This window comes from Crocodylus porosus, unplaced genomic scaffold (assembly GCF_001723895.1).
Source record: "Crocodylus porosus isolate Cpor-Errol unplaced genomic scaffold, CroPor_comp1, whole genome shotgun sequence".
Lineage (NCBI taxonomy): Eukaryota > Metazoa > Chordata > Crocodylia > Crocodylidae > Crocodylus > Crocodylus porosus.
The window spans coordinates 41,284,601-41,304,791 of NW_017728947.1; the positions used below are offsets into that span (position 1 = coordinate 41,284,601).

The 20,191-nt window shown below is 47.6% G+C and overlaps 1 protein-coding gene across 2 annotated transcripts in view; it reads right to left on the reverse strand.

Annotated features, from left to right (window-relative positions):
- The window catches only part of TP53I11 (tumor protein p53 inducible protein 11), a 54,436-nt gene that overhangs the window by 6,783 nt on the left and 27,462 nt on the right, over positions 1-20,191 (reverse strand). For both annotated transcript variants that reach the window (XM_019551268.1, XM_019551267.1), the window contains 4 exons: positions 6,418-6,476; positions 4,395-4,443; positions 3,843-3,939; positions 2,415-2,516 (listed from right to left, as the gene is read on the reverse strand). In XM_019551268.1, the coding sequence (XP_019406813.1) occupies positions 2,415-2,516; positions 3,843-3,939; positions 4,395-4,443; positions 6,418-6,476 (307 nt within the window). The remainder of the gene's footprint in view (positions 1-2,414; positions 2,517-3,842; positions 3,940-4,394; positions 4,444-6,417; positions 6,477-20,191) is intronic.

Here is a 20,191-nt window from a genome sequence, read left to right on the forward strand (position 1 = left end):
ACAGATCCACCTCTAATGAACCCGTGCTTGTTGCCCCTAAGCATAATCTCCCCTGCTGGCCCCTCATGGACATGCGCCATGATAATTCTCTCAAAAGCTTACCTAGGATCGAGGTAAGACTAACTGGCCTATACTTTCCTGGGTCCTCCTTCCTCCCTTTTTTCAAAATGGGAACCACATTGGCCCTTTTCCAGTCCCCTGGCACCACATCAGAGCACCCCGAGTGCTCGTAAAGCCGTGCCAGGGGACCAGCAATGACCTCTGCTAATTCCCTTAGCACTCTAGGGTGGAGATCATCGGGACCAGCTGATTTAAATACATCTAAATACGAATTTTGGCATGAATGCCACGGGGCATGGTAAGCTCCTGCAGACGGCGGTGGTGCTGTCAGCAGTGGGAGCATGATAGCGGCAAGCAGGGAGCTCCCGTAGGCAACCACTGCACTGTCAGCGGCAGGGGAAGGGGTGGCAAGCACTGACTGGTGTTCAGCAACCACCTGCAGACGCCACTAGCAGTGTCGGCAGCGGCCAGTGGTGATTGCGGACTGCCTGCAGATGCCGCCAGCAGTGTCAGTGGCGAAGGGGGGGGTGAGCAGCAACCACCTCAGGCACCGCCGGCAGTGTCAGCAGTGCCTTTTCATAGGGGGTGCACTGCCATGTTCAGGGAGTCCATGTGAATGTGCACCCCCTACGTGTTGCCAGTGGATTTAGGTTAAATCAGTTTATTGACTTTGACTCGGATACCCCCCAGATTCAAGTCAACTCACAGTCCGCCAGCATCCCAGGATGCTTTGCACCTCCTCCACAAGCCCCCGCCCCCAGGGTGGGTGGGCTAGCCTTAGCTCAAGTTGTCTGCTCCAGCCAAACAGTAAGGAGTACTCTAGCAGGTCCACTGCTTCTGGTCTGGGCCACTGCAAGCATGTGGCTGCATTTCCAGGATCAATAGTGAATGTCTGTTCAGTTGTTTATAATTCTAATCTATGCAGTTTAAACTAACCTATGGAGATTGAACCAATTCAGCCTCAGGCTTTTTGACTGTCTGCATTTAGCCCTATTGTTGGTCACTCTACAGATGTTTCAGTCAAATTAAACAGATGGCTTTTCTTTCTCTGCTGCATTCCATGTCTTCAGTTTCCTTGCTGTCCCAGTTACACCCATTCAGAACACCAAGACCTAATTCTGCTTTTAATTGCACTAGTATAAATCTAGCAAATTCAGTGATTTTCCTACACATTGCTTACCATAAATGAGACCAGGAACCTTCCTTTGCTGAATGCCTCATCAGTGCATGCAACATTACTTTGTCACAAACACCCATTCTCTTACCCCATTTTCTCTCCTTCAAAGGGAAAGTGCAGGTGAGGGGATATAACACTTTTTCAATATGGTTGTGCAAAGCTTCAGGTGGTGATTCAATTAGGAGGAGATCTGGCCCACTTCAGTGCCTGAATCTCCAAATCTGAATTAAATCAGGGGAACAATAAAAAGGTCCAAATCGATTCAAAGCTCTCCAAATTGATTCAAGCAGTTCCTGGTCACTGCAGCAGGGAGCTGGACTCGGAGCTGGTAAGTCAGGGGCAGGGGAGGAGAGGCTGGAGGAGCAGGAAGGGGACCTCTGCAAGGCCCCATCCCTTGTCTGATTCCCCAGCCCCCCACCAACACACACCCACTCCCCCAGCCCCCTTCATGGCTGCCCCACCCACCCCAGCTCCTGGCCCTTTTAAGAAAAAAAAAGGCCCCTAGTCACCAGGTGCTGCTGGCCGGGGGGCGATCCCCACTGCTCCCCACTGCATGGGTGGGTCTGTCATAAGCCCCCCAACCCTGCTCCCACTGACCCACCCCCACCATGGCTACCCTGCCTGCCCCAGCTCCAACCCTTTAAGAAAGAAAGAACCAAAAAAAACTCCCCAGACTCACTGGCTCCTGCAGTGGCCTTGGGGCTCCTGGGGGCTCATGCAGATCCACCCCACATAGTGCTGGGCAGTGGGGATTGCCACCCCGCTGGGCAGGAAAGGGTGAGTGCAGGTTGTTGGGGGTTTTTTTCTTAAAGAGCCACAGCTGGGGCAAGCGGGGCAGCAGACAGGGCTCAGGGAGCTCGTGGCAGAGCCCCCATGCAGCGTGGGGAAGTGGGGATCACCCCCCTGCTGGGCAGCAGTTGGTGAGTAGGGGCTTTTGTTTTTTTCTGAAGTGCTAGGAGCTGGGGCAGGTGGGGCAGCCATTGCCGGGCTGAGAGAATGGGCAGGGGGTGGGCCTGTGGGATTCAGCTGAAACAGTTTGGGACAGTGATTCGAACCACCGAATCAAATCACTGTCCCGTGAATCAGCCAAATCCAAAGTGAATGCTAGCCTTTTCACGCAGGCTTATTGTCCAACACATTCACTTCCTCCTTCCTCACTGCAGTGAGGGCTACTTACCTAGAAACTGTACTGTGAAGTAGCAGGCTCCTGTAAGTAGAGTCCAACGGATAATGACCTTCTCAGCTGTGTATAGGGCATTCCACATAATAAGGGAGATACCTGAAAAGAGAGAACACGTAACAGAACTTCTTTTAAGAGCTATGAGATATCATGGGCAAAGAGGCAAGTTAGATAGCTGAGAGAGTGAGGAGTCCTGTTATGACTACATTGGCAAACAGGAAAAGAAAAAGGGAAATCCAAAGCCACAAAAATGTTAGCTGCAACACAACACCAGGGCTTTCAAGAGCTGGCGATTTTCTGCACTTCTACTTTACACCACCAGATGCTACTATAGGCCAGGAGAGAAGCTGGACAGCCCCTAAACTCAAAATAGGCTTTCTAATCTGTAGCAGAATGCCAGATGTTGCTGCCCACCAGGCTCAGCACTTGCTGTGATCTTTGCCGCTGTTTAAAGAAGAAAAGACCGAGCAGTTGTACCCAATGGCAATCCCCTTTTTCCAGCCTACCACTCTCTGCATTATAGACTCCAAGAACAATCTGCAGGCAAGATTTTGTGCCTGGCTAGGTTAAGAGCTGGTGAGAGGCACTGGACTGAAAATCTTGGTGTCTGCATTTGTTACCAGTGTGAATGCACCCAGGGTAACAGCAGGAGGGCAGGCTTCTCCTCTCCCCCTGAGACACATGGCACCCTGGGAGTCTGAGCTCTTGCATATTTGTTGAATTTCTCTGTTTGTTTTAATTCCAAAAAGAAATCTGCAGCACTAGACTCTCCCCAAACCTCCCACTCCTTCACCCCCAGCTCTACTACCACATCCTCCTCCTCCCAATATGGCACTGCAAAACTGCCGATTAGTGTTCTGAAGTCTTTTCACACCTGCTAATTCCAGAGATCACAGAGCATGGAGCTGGTGCAGACAGCTTCACTTCCTTCAGTGCTTCCAACCTCATGGAGACAAGGGAATGCCTCCACTTGAATAAACCCAGTGGGTCCCCATGGTCTTGATGTTCAGGTTCAGGACCACATGCCCAAATAACAATCCCCACTCTCCACCCCCTGCTTCTCCAACTGCAGTGGATCTGACCAACTTGCAGTAGCCAATGTCGGATGCTAAAAAGGCAGCATACAATCTACAATCTTCTCTCTTTGCACTGTGCAGTACATATTGGGATGGGAACGGGGAGGGAGGCAGATTTCTTCTTGATCCCAGAGCTAAGGGAGATTAGCCTTTTTTCAAAGATCTGCTGATGTGTCAGTTATTCCGAAGTTGCCCAATTCTGCTCTGCCTAGATCTACAGTTATGTATAGTGCAGAATTTTCCCACTCAGATTCTTAACTCAGATATGTAAAATTGAGTCTAGCGTCCTTGGGAGCTACAGAGGAGCTGCTGAGTGAGTCTTGAAGCACAGTCCCAGAGCATTACTCACTGAGAAGGGCTCCTCCATACAGCCGGATGGGAGTCTTGCTGTTGACTGATTCCTCCTCAAAGATGGCATCGTAGAGCTGATCGGGGAAAGTGAAAGCCTAAGAGAAGCAAGAGAGAGAATCTCAGTGGCTCTGCATGAGTTGGGTCACTTGGGGACAATGAAAAGTAGAACAGCAGAAGCTCTGCCTGGGGCAAAGGGGCGCACACTGTAAAATCGGGCATTTACGAGGAAAAGGAGTGCTGGACAACTAATATCATAGGATGTCAGCTGTTTGCTTAAAGCCTCTCCTCAGTGACTGAGGGACAGAGGTGCCACGTGTAGTTTTGTCAACTTGTAAAGGAGAATGGGACTTTCCTGTTAGGAACAACCTGTCAGGAAAATTGCTGATAAAAACTCACTGCAGAGGACCAAGGCCAGCAAATACCAGCAAGAGAAAGTGGCAGTGGCTGTTAAAGAAGGAGGGAGGTGATAACTGAATCCTGCATGCTATGTCACCACTGCCCTCTGGCAGCCAAATGTTCAGCTCTGTCAGGGACGGGATCTCTCACTTACCATGATGGCAACCCCCGAAAATATGATGGCAGAGACAAACTGCCAGACCCTGCACAGAAAGAAACACACATCAGAGGCCCTGAGATCTTCAAACCGTTACCTTTCCACCTGCCCAAATGCTGTGGTCCATACCTCTTCCAAAGCAACACCCCTACCCAGGATGAGAGGGAGGAGGGGAGATGGCTTGTGATCTTTTCTTTATGCTTAAGTGGGATGAGATGGTGGATACAGCTTCTACTGTCCTCAAGTAAGAGAAGCTCTCGTGAAATAAAGACAAAAACCAAGGGATTTCATAGCCAGTCATAAAACAGTCAAGGCGAAATGACTAACCTTCAGAACCTCTCACAAGGAAAACTCTGACCATCTATGATGCCACCGGATATTTGCAGCCAGACAGTGCATTGCTGAAATCAGCGGGTTTCCCAATGACTTAAGGGGGAGCAAATATCCTTTGAAAGTAACTATAGGCAGGCCAATGGCCTAGGGAATAGTACATTCACGTTGTTTCTTTACAGCTATACTCCCAGGCTTGCTGGTAGTCATGGCGGTTGATTCAGTGGCCAGCAAAAGCTGGGCATCCCAGAAGAACACATTCCCATCCACTTTAAGAGAATGGGAACAGTCCAGAATCAGTAAACAGTCCTCATAGCTCAGGAAAAATAGGACCAGCAGGTGTATTCACAGTTCAGAGCCCATGCCCCCGAGGACTGCCTATCATCAGATACATCCAAGCTAAATCAGTAACCAAGCCAAGCTATAGCAGATGTCCCAGTGCATCATGGGACTCATGGATTGCAAACTCACAACTCATCCCTTCCACACCTGCGGGCTCCCTAGCAGCACACAAGACTACACTGTGGCAGGATGCACAGGTCCAAAGCCAGCTCTGGAGATCTTTGCTTCCTCATCCCATATGAATCACTCTTTCAGTAGTGGCTCTACAACAAGTCAAAGTGCTCAGAGACCTGCAGCAGACCTGCATAAGGTTCCAGATGACATTTCATGAATGCAGGGGCTCCGGTCCTCAAGACAAGTAGGGCTCTTCCACATGGTCTTCACAAAGGTAAACCCTCACCACATATATCATAGATGAGTGACAGCCAGTGCACAGTTCCAATGCTATCACCCACCATACAGTATGTAAGCACATCAAAGAGCAGGGACCTCATACAGGTGAGCAGCCATCACCACACAGGTGAGATACCTGCTGTGCATACTACAGAGGTGCAGTACTCCATCTCACCTACCCAAATGTCACTGGTTACACAAACTACCAATTGCAAATAAGGCATCCCCAATATAACCCAGACAATATGAATGAAGCACCCCTCCATCAGAGTTATCACATACAGGTATATTCTGACATTGCCAGTACAGTGAATGTAATATGTCACATGGGCTTATGTCCTGTAGAGCACATAAAAAGGCGCAGAAGAGGCTGCTGGTGAGAGGGAGCACAGGAAGTTTGTAGCAGAAGAAAGAAACAAATTGGGTTACCTGACATAAGGCGTTGCCAAAGAGCCCCAGACACATGCCCCGATGTGATTCAGTAGTGTAACTAGGACAGGACAAGTGGTGCACCAGTCCCGGGCACTGACTATGGGCAGGGAAGTGCCAGAATCACTTCTCAGGAGCCTTTGCTATGGTAGATGCAGCCTTGCACCAGGGTTGGCTCCCAGGATGCCCAACTATGGGGTTGCTCCTGCTGGAGCAGATGCTGCTAGAGGAGCAGCAGTGGCTGTAGTAGCCTGGAAAGGTAAGACTAAGACTTCCTAATTATGCCCTCCCTCCCCTTGCCCCCCATCCCTCCACAACTCACTCTTGTAGCCCTCCCTCCCCTTCCCCCCATCCCACCCCAGGAAGTCATTGATCTCACTACACCTTTGCTAGAACTAGTCACATTAAGGAGAAAGCAAGGCTGCACATGGGAGATGGCCAGCAGTGTTAGAGCTGGTACCCCCTTCCCCGTCCTGGCATGCCTATGCCAAGAGCCAGAGCTCTGAGATCAGACATAAAAGCTTACCTGAGTCCAATAGGTTCCCGCACAGCAAATTTTATTTCATTACCCAGGACTTGGCTGATCTGGGGGGGGGGGGGAAAAAAAAAAAAAAATCAAATAAGGATATGTAAAGTACAACAGCAGATCTGTCCCCAAGCCCTTCAGGTAGGATCCGGCAACCTGAGGAGAAAACAGATATCCAGCTCTATGAGTGTGAGGAGGGAGGGAGGGAGGCAGCAAGGCTCTTAAATCTCATTAAGATTATTCAGTTCTCCTTGAGGACATGCCAAAGGTTATTTGATTCCCAGCACCTCTAACAGCATTCCCTTACCTGGGCCCCTTTTGCCTGTCAGTGAAATGAAGTGCAATATCGGTTCTCTCTGTGCAGCATTCCTGATGCAGAAGAATAGCTCTACACAATTAGCAGCTGCAGAACAATCGGGAGGTCAAGAAACCAGGGTATCCATGAGTGGGAAAGGAGCACTGGGAAAAAAGGCTAGTCAGGCCTCTTAGCTACGCAGAGGCTACAAGCAGGTCAAGAATTGCCCACGAAAAAGACTTTCATAGAAACATGCAGATTCATCAAAACCAATGTGTTTTTTGGAAGCTCTCTGGTTGTAATAAGCTTCTAACACAGCTCAGTACACAGCTCCCTGTCAGTTCACCTGCCTGGGCTTCCAGCATCTGTGGCTCCTGGGTCACTCTGCTATAGATCACCACAGGGTTAGGACTCCTTGGCTCCACTGTTTCCATGTCATGGATACTGTGCTGAAGCTTGGCACTCCAAGGCTTTCTGGTTTCTCCTGCCCTTGTCTTTTATATTGTAATTTCTCTCTCCCTCTTATACTCTGCTTTTTCAGCATCCTATCACAGCATCTGATGAAGTAAACTTGGATTCACAAAAGCTTATGCTTTCTATATAATCTTATTTAGGTAGACCCCTTCCTGGTCCAAGTTAAATCAGAGTCCCCCAGCATTTTGCAGCTCTGGACTGGTCTGTGTGCTCCAGAGAGCAGGGCTGCACACCTACCTGTACCCCTCCCCCCAGCTGGAGCAACAAGGGCTGGCTGATAAGGGAAGGCGGGGGTTGGGGAGGAGCCTGGCTGGGGATGCAGCCCAGTCTACATGGTGGGGACACGGACACACACACACACACACACACACACACACTGCCTCCCTCAGGCAAATCCTGGCTGGGGTCTGGGGCCAGGGATGGGGGTTAAACCCTCTTTCCCTCACTAAAACTTACTGTTGGCTGCAACTGTGGACTACAAATCCCAGAGGCACCTGGAAGCAGGAAGAAGAAGTGATGAACAACCCTGCAGAGTCCTGCTTTTGTGATTCTGGACTGCAATTCCCAGAGACCTCATGGGCAGCAGGAAGAGGAAGCAAACACAGCCAGAGAACCATACTCTAGCACCCCACAGCTTCTGGCTTGAGCCACTGCAGGCATATGGCTTCATTTCCTGAATTCGTTTGCTTCTGTTCCAATTTAATCTGTGCAGCTTAAACTAACCTGCAAAGACTGAATCGATTCAGCCTTGGGTTTTTTGACTGTCTGTATGTAGCCCGGGTACAATTTATTACAAGAATAAATACAGACGCTTAATATAAAAACATAGAATATTTACAAGGCTTAAGATATAATACTATATATAATATTCCACAATTCACATACACCAAATATGAACCAAATAACTTACAACCTATACAACACAATTAACACATAGGGATAGTAACCTATATAACCCAAGTAACTTAACCATAATATTTCTTTAAACCTTCACAAATAACAACACAAATACACAGAGACATTAAAACACATAAACCATATAAACCCCCTTAAAGAATACCCCTAGCTATACAGCCCTTAACACAACAACCTCAAAATAGGGAGTGCATTCAGCACCTCCCCGAGGGGTTTCCCTGAAACCCCTCTCCTTTAGGGCCCTGGGATGTGGGCACGCCCCTCCCGCAATGGAGGGTGGAGATGGCAGACCCTCCTCACCCATATCAGCCTACCCTGTGGGGCCTGCTTCCCTAGCAACATACGCTTCCTCTCTAGAGAAATCAAGGCTCATGCCCTGGTGGCTGATCCCACAAGAGCCTCTCCCCAGCAGTGCCTTTGGCGCCGCTCGATGGCCTGGTGCCCTGCACTGGGCACCCAGGGCTCTCTCCCATGGGAGCCAAGCCCTTGCAGGCTCCAACTCCTTTTGGGGGCGGGGGGGATCTCCCCTTTCCCAGGCCCTGCTCTGGGCACCAGGGCTCTTTTAGTTAAAAGTGGAGCCACACTGTGGGGCTCTGGTAACCTGGTCTAGGGCCAGGGCCAACATGAGCAGCCATGAACTGCTTCCAAGGCAGTTCTCCATGCGTCGAACTGCGCACCGACTGAGGCCCAAGCAGCCTCGAGCTGCTCCCAGGGCCAGCTCTCCATGTGCTGATCTGCACATTGACTGCCCAGCCGCTTGCTGGGTTCGCAGGCTCAAGCTGCCTTGAGCAGCTCCTAGAGCCTGATCCCCATGCGCCGATTTGCACACAGCTGAAGCTCAAGCAGGGTCCTGAGGATGGCTGTCTCTGGATCTCCTCCCCATCCCTCATCATCTCTCCCTAGCCTGCTGAGCACGCTCCCCTTTTGTACTCTTCAGGGGCTCCACCCCGAAGTTCTCTGGATCTGTGCAGTTCCGATTCAGGTCCAGCTGCTCTTTGCCCCCTCCCTTTGGAAAAGGGCAGGGCATTGCTTCCCTTGTGTTGCCTCTGGATTGGTGGGCGGGCTCCACCAATCAAACAGCAGACCCTCGATCCTGGGACTCAACCCAAGCTCCGAAGTATCAGACCTAAAGTACTATACCTAAAGATGCATATCTACCATGCCTTCTGACTTACTTCAAATGAACACGGCTAACTACATCTGTCTGGGTTCCTGCTAGGGATCTGTAACTCCTCCCAGCTATCTTATTCAGCTCTTCCCTTCCTCAGGAAATTTCCAAAATTGTGCTTTTATTTTGAAATGGAGCATTTTCTTTCAGAATTTGTTAAAGAACGGAAATTCCAGATTTTGTGGCTAGCTCTGGTTGAACAATGTTTTAAAAAAGGGCATACAGGACCAAGGGCATTATTCCTCTCTCAGAACCTCACAGTACCAGCTAGAGGTAATGCCACTAAAGTAACCTTCTGTCTGCATCTCCCAAGCTAGAAGGCAGCTTTGCTAGTGCAGAAGGGGCTGTGGTGTCGTGAGCACTAATGTGCACAGCTGACAGCTCAGAGGTTGCAACTTTGAGGCCATAGCAGAAGCACTTGTGGGATAGCCTGTCAGATTCCCATGAATCTGGGAATCCTGCTAAATATGTCATCATAGGGAAAGAAAAGCTACTGCAGAATAGCAGTTACCTCTGCCTGCACAGTTGCCAAAGGGCCTCTGTCTTACTCCCCGGTTTCTATGTCAAGGTGTCATGTAGAAAGCCATATCCCCAGATGCAGCCAAGAATCCTTTGCGCCAGTTTCAAAGAACTTGAAGAAAAGTAAATTAAGAAAACAGGTTAGTGAATTACAAGGGACCCCAAAGCACCAAGGAAGGGGCTAGCATGAACAGGATGAAGACAGCTGGTGATTACAGACAGGGAACCAAGGGCAGAGACTAAAGGCAGCCTACAACAGAGAAGACTTCCAAATAAACATGCAGAGCATCCAAGGAGGCACAATGCCAGAGCAAAGAGAAATCTTTACTAAGCAAATGACAATAGGAGACCAAAGGAGCTTCCTGCTTATCTTCAGCCAGCATTGTCAGCTGGGGAGGAAAGGAGTCTTTGCATTCCAGTCTGTGTCATTTCCTGACTAAGAAAAGGGTGGGAGTTGTACTAGGCCTCAAAAGCTACTTACAGCTAGCTGTGTTTAGGCAAATTCCTCTTTCTCAGTTCTCGAGGATGAAATGAAACCAAGTGTTGGTTCAGGTGACCTTGAGGAGCATGTAATACAGGGGCCAGAATGAGCCCACACATTTGCTAGAGCTGCTGTTTTGCTGAAATGGGCTTCACACACCTGTTTGCAACCCAATGAAACACAGACTCTAAATGCCTGGTAAATCATTACACCAATTCCCAGAGTACTTACATTAGAACATGGTGAGTGAAGTGACTGGAAGTGTCATGGCCATAAAAGATCAGCTCAGAGGACATTTAATGGATGTCCTGATAATAAAACTCCTCCAGTAGTTTAACAATTTAAAGACCGAGTTCATATTCATTCATTTAAATGCAGTTCCTGGCCAACCCTAAAACACTAGGATAACTCGATGTAGCACACTGAAACTACTGCTTTAATCTGTCGTGAAAAGCCTTCAGGGACAGAAGTATGCGTGTGTATGTGCACACATGCAAGTGCGCATATTTGGAAAAAAAACCCCAGCAGTTCAGGCATTGCAACCGCTAGTCAATGCACAGGATCAACTAGCTTTTAATTTTACATACAGAGTTATGTTTAGAACTCCAGACAATGTGGATTACATCTCTCTGGCCCACATACAAGCAGACACGAAATACTTGTTGTAATTACCCATTTTCCAAGGGATCTTTTCCTGTGCAGGTTTCCCCCCAAATATGATACATCACCTTCTTTCAAGTGTTGCCAAATGTCCATTTCCTCCCCTGCCACAAGTCTTAGGCACAGTGATTAAATTAAACTTGCAGAACTAGAATGTCTGTCTGGTTTTGGGATGGCAGGGTCTGAATTCAGTTCAAACCTGTTAAAAAACAGATACTGAATTTCTTCAGGGACAAAGCCTTTTTTTTGGGGGGTGGGGGTGGAGGGGAGGTGGGATCCTACAGATTTATAAACCCATTGTCCCATTCTAAGAACCCTTTTTACCCAGGAAAATCATGGCTAGTTTGAATTTATTGCCATTCAAGCTTTGTGTGTAAAGGACCACCCTGTTTTGGTGGGAGTCAAAGCCAGGGCCAATCAGACTCAATTTAAAATTGAGGTCTGTTTTCAGCCTTAAAAACAGAAGAGTCAATTTGTGAAGGGATTGAATTGTGAGCGCCTGGACAATGTGATTATGTTTCTCTGTCACAGTAACAAGCCTCAGCTAGGGAAGTCCAGACTGGGAAAAAAGAGTCAACCAGACATCCTTCCTGGACCATCCTAGCTCCAACATTTTTTAATTCATTTAGATAAAATGTTCTGGATAGTGTTAAGAAGTGACCAATAATCCATTTGTAAGAGACAGGCCTGTCACTGTCTGCCTTGTCCATCTCTAGCACCTGACACTATGCGCCAGATGTCACTCCAGATGATCCTTTAATGACACATGCCCCAAAAGAGGCAACTTGGAAGTAATCCTTTGGCCCACCTCCCCATATAGAGGGCACTCCAAGGTAGGGAGAATATGGGATGAAAGGTGAGGTGAGATTGAAGTGAGCTGTCTCTGAGCCAATGTTATAAGTCCTAGGAATGAACTTCATTCCTGCAACAGCCCATGAGAGAAGTTAGAGCAGATTCAGCTCCTGTATGGCTCTGGACTTAGGGAATGTGTCTCAGAGCCACCTCCTTCCACACTCAGCTTGGGCCCAACATAACTGAGGACTGAGTTCAGTGATGCCTTCCTCCAAACACCTGTCTGTCACTATTATTCAGAGTCTTACACTGCCCGGTGTTTCTGATGCCCTGTGAGGAGCACCTGTCATTACTCATATGCAGTCAGAGAACTGCTTCTGAATCTCTGTATAAGCAATTTGCATGCCTATGTGTCAGTATGCATGCAACAGGCTGAAAGGTGACAAAGACAAACAGACAAAGAGGAAAAGAGGGATGCAGCACTCTGTGTGTGTGTTTTTGTGTGTGTGTGAGAGAGATGTGTATCTGTCTGTGTTCTCAAAAGAAATGTAAACCACCCACAGACTCGCATACATACCCAAATTAAAAAAAGTAATATCTCTGATGAGGTGAGAATACCAGCTTGAAACTCCAGGACCGTCCACCCCCACAGGCCTGGCAATTCCACCCACTACTGTCATTCTACTGGATCACACAGCAGATGTGGCTGCTTCTCAGTTGCAAAAGGCTTCCTAAAGAGCTGGATGCACCAGAGGAGGAACGGCAGATCATTAGCTAGATTACACAGAAGGCAGGGTAGAGTGGTACCTTAGAGACTAGCTGGTTCAGAGAGGCATAAGTGTTATAGAAATCACAAAGAAGTAGGGCTGGATAGGACCTCCAGAGGTCATCTAGTCCAGTGGTTCTCAACCTTCTTTGTACCAGGACCCATCTGTAAACATTGACAGCCACCTCACTCCCAACCTGCTGTCCCCACCCCCAGGCCCCAGCTTCCCTCCACCCCTATGTGTGCAGGGGATGGGTGTGTGGGGCAGGACAGGGTGTGTGTAGGGCACGGGGGGCCCCAAGCAGCCCCTTGTAGGCTGGAACTCTGCCAGCCTTCAAGGGAAAAGCTACGGTTGCCCACATTTTTCTCCTTCAAAGGAGAATCCATTTTTTAAAGTTTGCTCTCAGCCACTTCATATATTCTTGTGACCAACTTTTGGGGCACAACCCATAGGTTGAGAAATGCTGATCTAGTCCATCCCCCCCACCTGATGCAGGATCATCCCTATTCAAACTATTCCATACAACCATAATCTAAAAACTCTACATATGACTGCCCTCAACCGTGACACAACATAGACCTAGGACCCTAACCTGCCACAGGTAAAGCAGGAAAACCATGGCAGCCAACATCCTTCTTCTATAAATGTTGTCAACATACTCTCAAGAAGTCCTGGGTAGAGGGCCACATCCCTTGATACAGAGGAAGGCAAGACCCCCTACAGTCCATACCAATCTGGCCAGAATTCCTTCCTGACATCATATATGATGACTAGTAAGACCCCGAGAGAGGGAGAAGACCCTCTAGCCAGGAACCTTGGCTTTGCTCCTACCAGGAGAATCACCATACCCCAATTGAAGTCCCCAGACTTATGTGTAACCAACACCCAATGCCTCTGGGATACATATAGCAGAGGGGGGTGGGGAAAAGCAACCAAAGCCCAGAAGCATGGGAAATACACAAGGTAGAAAATGGGCATAGCTATGCCTAAATCATTCCCAACCAGTGGCCGTCCAACCTCTTTTTGACAATCTCCAGCGATGGAGAGCCCACAACTTCCCCTGGCAGTCTATTCCACTGCTTCACTATTCTAACGGTGAAGAAGTTTTTCCTGATACCCAGTCTAAATCTACTCTGCAGCAACTTCAAGCCATTGTTCCACGTCCTCCTCTGTGCAGCAAGAAAGAAAAGGTGCTTTCCCCCTGCTTTAGGGCAGCTCTTTAAGTATTTGAAGACTGCTATCATGTCCCATTTTCCACAAGTTGAACATGCCTAGCTCCTGCAGGCTCTCTTCCTATGACTTGCCTTCCAGGTCCCTAATTATCTTTGGTGCCCACCCCTGGACCCTCTCTAACTTCTCCATGTCCTTTTTAAAATGTGGAGTCCAGAACTGCACACACTACTCCAGATGAAGCCTAACCAGTGCTGAGAGAGGCACTAGCACCTCCCGCAACTTGCACCTAATGCTTCTATAGATGCAGCCCAAAACTGCATTTGTCTTTTGTGTGGCTGCATCACACTGCAGACTCATATCGAGTCTGTGACCTACCAAGGTTCCCAAGCCCTCTTCCATAGTGCTCCCATTCAGTCAGGTGTCCCCCATTTTGTATCCATGTTTTTCATAGTCTGCACTGAACTTCATCCTGTTAGTTCTAGCCCAACTTCCCAAACTGTCAAGATTTGTCTGAATTGCACTCACATCCTCCAGAGTGTTTTCAGTCCTTCCCAGTTTCATGTCATCTGCAAACTTGGTCAAGAAGCCTTTTATGTCAGCATCCAAATTATTAATAAACATGTTGAACAGCACCAGGCCCAGGACAGATCCCTGTGAGATTCCAGTTGAAACCTCCTGCCATTCTGACATAGACCCATTAATAATTACCCTTTGCACGTGGCTATTGCGCCAGTTATCTATCCACCTTGTAGTAGTTTTAGCCAACCTACATTTCTCCAATTTGTTTATGAGAAGGTTGTATGGAACCTTGTCAAAAGGCCTGCTGAATTCAGATACATTACATCCACACCAATCCCTTCATCCATCCAAGTAGTTATTTTGTCAAAGAAGGAGATCAGGTTCATTTGGCATAAATGCATGCTGACTGTATGCTTGCAAACAGCATTCCATAGGATATGATCTAGTAACTTTCCAGGTACTGAGATGAGGCTAACCAGTCTGTAGTTCCCTGGGTCCTTCTTTTTGCTTTTTTTTAAAGAGCACTGCATTGGCACTTTTCCAGTCCTCTGGAACCTAGCCCACCTCCCAAAATGTCATGAAGTTCATTGCTAAGGGCTCAGAGATCTCCTCGGTCAGTTCCTTCAGAACCCTGGGATGAAACTCACTTAGTCCTGATGACTTGAATTCATTCAGACTCAACAAAAGCTCTCTCACCATCTCTTTTGTTATCTGCTCCCTCAGCTTGCCCCCTTCCTTTCCCAGATAATTTCTATTTAGTGCCTAGCAGCTTTTTTTTTTTTTTTTGTGAAGACTGAGGCAAAGCAGCTGTTGAGTAGTTCTGCATTCTTTCTCTCTTCAGTTAGGAGTTCTCTCTGGCTTGTTACCAGAGGACCCACAGATTCCTTGGTCCTTCTTTTCTGGTCAACATACTTACATAACCTCTTCTTGTTGTCCTTAACCTCTTTGCCAGGTGCATCCAATTCTTTACTTTTGCCTTCCTGATTTTGTCTTGCATGTTCTTGCTATTTCCTGATATGCTTCCTTGATGACCTGCCAATTTTTCCATTGCCTGTGTGCTTTCCTTTTGCATTTGAGCAATTTTTAAAATGCCTTGTGCAATCACATTGGTCTCTTGCCATTCTTTTTGTGTTTCATAGATTGTTGGGGGCTGGAAGGGACCTCGCAAGATCATCAGGTCCAGTCCCCCTGCATTAGGCTGGAAAAACAACTGGGGTCAGGTGACCCCAGAGAAGTGACCATCCAGTCTCCTCTTGAAGATTTCTAAGGTAGGAGATTGCACCATCTCTGGAGGGAGTTTATTCCACAGTTTGGACACCCTAGCTATGAAGAACTTTTCCTAGAGTTAAGCCTGAAACGGTCTCCCAAGAGTTTGTGTCCATTACATCTGGTTTTCCCGAAGGGTGCCCTGGTGAACAGCTGTTCACTGAGCCCTTGATATCTTCCCCTGATATAGTGGTCAGCAGCTACCAAGCCCCCTCTCAGACTTCTCTTTTTTAGGCTGAAGAGGCCTGAGTCCCTCAGCCTTTCCTTATGTGGCTTGCCTTGCAAGTCTCTAAATCATACAGGTGGCTCTTCTCTGGATTCTCTCAAGCTTTTCCACATCCTTGTTGAAGTGCAGCACCCAGAATGCTCCAGCTGTGGCCTCACCAATGCTAAGTAAAGTGGGAGAATCACTTCCTTAGTTTTGCTTGAGATGTATTGGTTGATGCATGCCAGAGTACTGTTTGCCTTGCTGGCTACAGCATTGCACTGACAGCTCATGTTCATACTATGGTCTATTATTACCCCTAGGTCCCTTTTAGTATGGTGCTAGTCAGTTTGGTGCCATCAAGATTGTACGTATGTTGGAGATTGTTCATCCCCAGGTGGAGCACTTTACACTTCTCAATTTTGAACTTCATCTGGTTCTGATCTGCCCAACTTGCCAGCCTGTCTAGGTCTGCCTGTATCTGCAGCCTATTTTCCAAGCATGATCATGCTCCCCCATAACTTGGTGTCATCTGCAAACTTGGCCAGTGAGCTCTTTACCCCCACAACCAAATCATTGATAAAGGTCTGGAAAAGCACTGGACCAAGCACAGACCCCTGAGGGACACAACTGGCCACTTCTCGCCAGGACGACACAGATCCACTCATTAGATCCTACTCCACAGCCAGATTCCTATCCACCTAACTGTCGAGCAGTTAAGCCCACAATCCTCCAATTTTCCCATGAGAACATCATGAGATGGCAGATCAAAGACCTTTTGGAAGTCTAGGTATACAATGCTGACCTCCTCTCTCTTATCCAGGTGGTGAGTTACCTGGTCATAGACTGGTAAGACAAGACCTGCCTGGGATGAAGCCATGCTGGCTGTCATTCAGAATCCTACCTTCTACAAGCATATTGCACATAGACTCTTTGATAATTTTTTCCAGGATTTTCCCTGGGATAGAAGTTATGCTAATTGGCCTATAGTTCCCAGGTCCTCTCTCCTCCCCTTCTTGAAGATGGGAAAATTGGCCGTTTTCAGGGACCTCCCCTGAAGTGCCATGAGTTTTGGAAGAGTTTCACCAGAGGTCCTGCAATGACTTTGGCCAGCTTCTCCAGCACTCTTGGATGAAGTTTATCCAGTCCCGTTAACTTATAAATATCTAATTTTTCTAACTGATCATGCACCAGCTCAACATCAATGGTAGGAAGACAGTCATTCCCACCATGCCCATTCTGAACCTTATCTAGCATGATTTTCCCCTTAGTCCAGTTAAATACCAAAGCAAAGTAGTCATTCAGGAGTTCAGTTTTCTCCCAAGTGTCAGTAGCCAGCTGTCCTGAGTTGTTAAGCAATGGCCCCACACTTCCATTGTTTTTCTCCTGTTCCCTACATACATTTGCATGGTCTCAGGACAGTTATGTTGGGCTTTCAATACTGTGCTCTTTAGAAGCTCCTAGCTCCTAGCCTTCCTGGGTGCCTTTACCCTTCAGTCTATCCTCCCATGATGCTATGCCTTTGAGTCGGATAAAGTATGCCTTTTTGAAGTCTAGCGTCCTAATTTTACTGACCTCACATGTTTTCCGTGTCTCAGGATCTAGAATTCTTGTGTATTGTGATCACTTCCTCCCAAGTTACCCATCAACTTCATATCCTCCAACAGCTCTTCCCTGTTGGTCAGGACAAGATCAAAGATAGTTGTATCTTCCACTTCCTTGAAGAGAAAGTTTTCCTCCACACAAGTTAGGAACTGGTTTGACATTATGTACAACTACATTGTTCTTCCAGCAAATGTCTGGAAAACTGGAGTCCCGTCAGTACCATCTCATAGCTCTTGGAAAGATTTGTCACCTGCTTGAGAAGTACCTCATCCACTTCCTCTCCTTGATTAGGCGGCCTATAATGAATCCCCACCATTACACCAGTGCAGCGTCTTTCACCTCTCATCTTCATCCAAATGTATTTTGCTTTGCTATCTTCTTCCATCTGAACCAGGGAACAAATCTATGTGTTTTTGATGTACAAGGCAATACCACCATCTTTTCTCCCAACCCTGTCCTTCTGAAACAGAGTGCAACCCTCCATGCTCACATTCCAGTTATAAGAGCTGTCCCGCCAAGTCTCTGTGATGACAAGTTGTAGTTCTTTTCCTAGGCGGTAGCTTGGGAAAAGAACTACTCATATTGTTTATTCCCCATACTGCTCATATTTGTATACATGCATCAGATGTATTTTGCACTTGACCTCCTCCCTTTCTTTTTATGCTACTTTTTTGCATAACAGTGCACTGGGTGCACTGTTGCTAGGGGGGTTTGATCAACATCCCTCATGGAACCTAGTTTAAAATCCCTCCCGACTAGGTTGGCCAGATGACACCCAAAGATACTCTTCCCTGCTCTTGTCAGATGGATCCTCTCTCGATAGCAGTCTTCCTCCCAAGAACATTCACCCATTGTCAAAGAAGCCGAAGTCTTAACACTGACACCACCATCTCAGCCGTGCATTCACTTCCAGGATACTATGGTCTCTGCCTTGACCCCTGCCTTCCACAGGAAAGATCAATGACGATGAGAACACCACTTGTGCTCAAAGCTCCTTAATCCTTCTGCCAGGAGCCTCATGGTCACCTCTGATATGATCAGTATTTTCCTGGATGCATCATTGGCACCTACATAGACAAACAGAAAGGGGTAGTGGTCCAAAGGACGGATGAACTTTGGCAGACTTTCTGTGGTGTCCTGAATTTGGGCTGCAGGCATGCAGCACATCTCCCAGGCCCCCAGATCTGGACAACAAACTGGTGCTTCTGTCCCCTGCAGAGGGGAGTCACTAACCAATACTACTATTCTCTTCTTTCTTTGTGCAGTGGTCCTGGAGCCCCTGTCCTTGGAGCCTTGCACTTCCTGCTCTCTAGGCTGCTGCCTCCTCTGCCTCATGCCTGCAGATGTCTTCTCCTCTGCCTCAGCAGTTCCACCAGACTGCTTGAAAGCAATTGCTGACTTTAGTCCTCTCCTCTTCAGTTCTAGAGACCTCCCTTCTTCGAGTAGTCATATGCTGCCACTTTTCCGCATTGCTCTTTGGCCCCTCCAGTACCAGCCTTTCTGAACTCTTGTCCAAATAATCTTCCTGATCCCAGATGCAACGCAGCATGGATACCCATGCTTCCAATCTGTGAATCTTCTCATCCAGGGAAACCACCAACCTACACCTGATATGGATGAAGTGCTCCTGGCCCTCTGAAAGGAACATGAACCTGGCACATCCCATGCAGGTCACAACAGCTGACCCAGACTACATTTGCACCTCCTTTGCTCCCTGGAGCATACCTATTCTGCTTCCAGGCAGCCACTGTCAGAGAGGCACTGGCACGTTCCACTGCCCAGCACCATTTCCACCTCCATTGAAAGTCACAAAGGTTACAAGATTGGGAAAGAGGCTCCACCAACCAGCAGCATCTCCATCATAGACAACAGCCAGCTTTGTTAGACACTATACTTCATCATAGCTGTTGCCTACAAAAGCTCATGCCTCTGAACCAAAGGACAAAAGAGAGAGAGTCAAGTGGTAACAGAAACACATACATACATGTGCGTGCCCTGTTTCTTTTTTTTTCCCCAGAGCCACTTTCAGTAATTCATGAGCTCCAGAAATTGCAGCACAGGAAACACTTTATGGTCCTAGGGTTGATGGGCTGTTCAAAATCCTATATAAAGCAGATACTAGGATTTGAGAACTTCAACCCTAATTTCTAATCAACCCTCTGTCTCTCCCCACAAAATTTTTCCCTCCCCATTTCCCCCTTATTAGTCTCTTCCAATGAGCATACTGTCTCCTAGTTTCCATCTACCTCTCCATACACTCCTGTTGCTTCTTTCTTTCCTGCCTTCCCCAGCTATCTTTCTTGCTCATCCTGTTCTGAATTGCTTCACTGATCAAGATGTTAGATATTATATTACACTTAGGAAAAACCAGGCCCTTGGAGAGGTGACTGTGCACCTCATTGCTTAGTCCTTTCCTCAGGCAGAAAACCAGCCCCATTATCCAAGCCAGTCTTTCTTAGAAACCTATTTTCATCATCTAGAGAGGGGCCCGAACCTCTGACATTACATTCAGATACAGGGTGTTGGTTTGGCTCATCCTAGAGACAGGCCCAAGATATTTGCTCAGATCAGGGTCTGAACTTCCACAAAGGTTGGGGAGTATTGAAATCTGTAGATCTCTTCCCCACAAGCCATTTATTTGTACCTCAGACAGAAAAAAAGAAGAGCTGTCAACTCAGATTCATGCCACTACTTATCCAGTTATTTCTCACATTTATTGGCTATTCTTCTGCAGTGACATCTCTCTCCAGTGACTGCTGACCTGCCATTAAGCCTTCACAGCACCAGAGAATTCAAATGTAGAGCATCTCTTTGTTTCTAACCCTCAGGGGTAGATGTCCTGTGAGCATCTGTTTATCACGACACCCCTACAAATATTTAACCCAGAAAAACTGAATTCATAAATGGGCGAGTTGTGCATGTCTTTTTCTTGCTC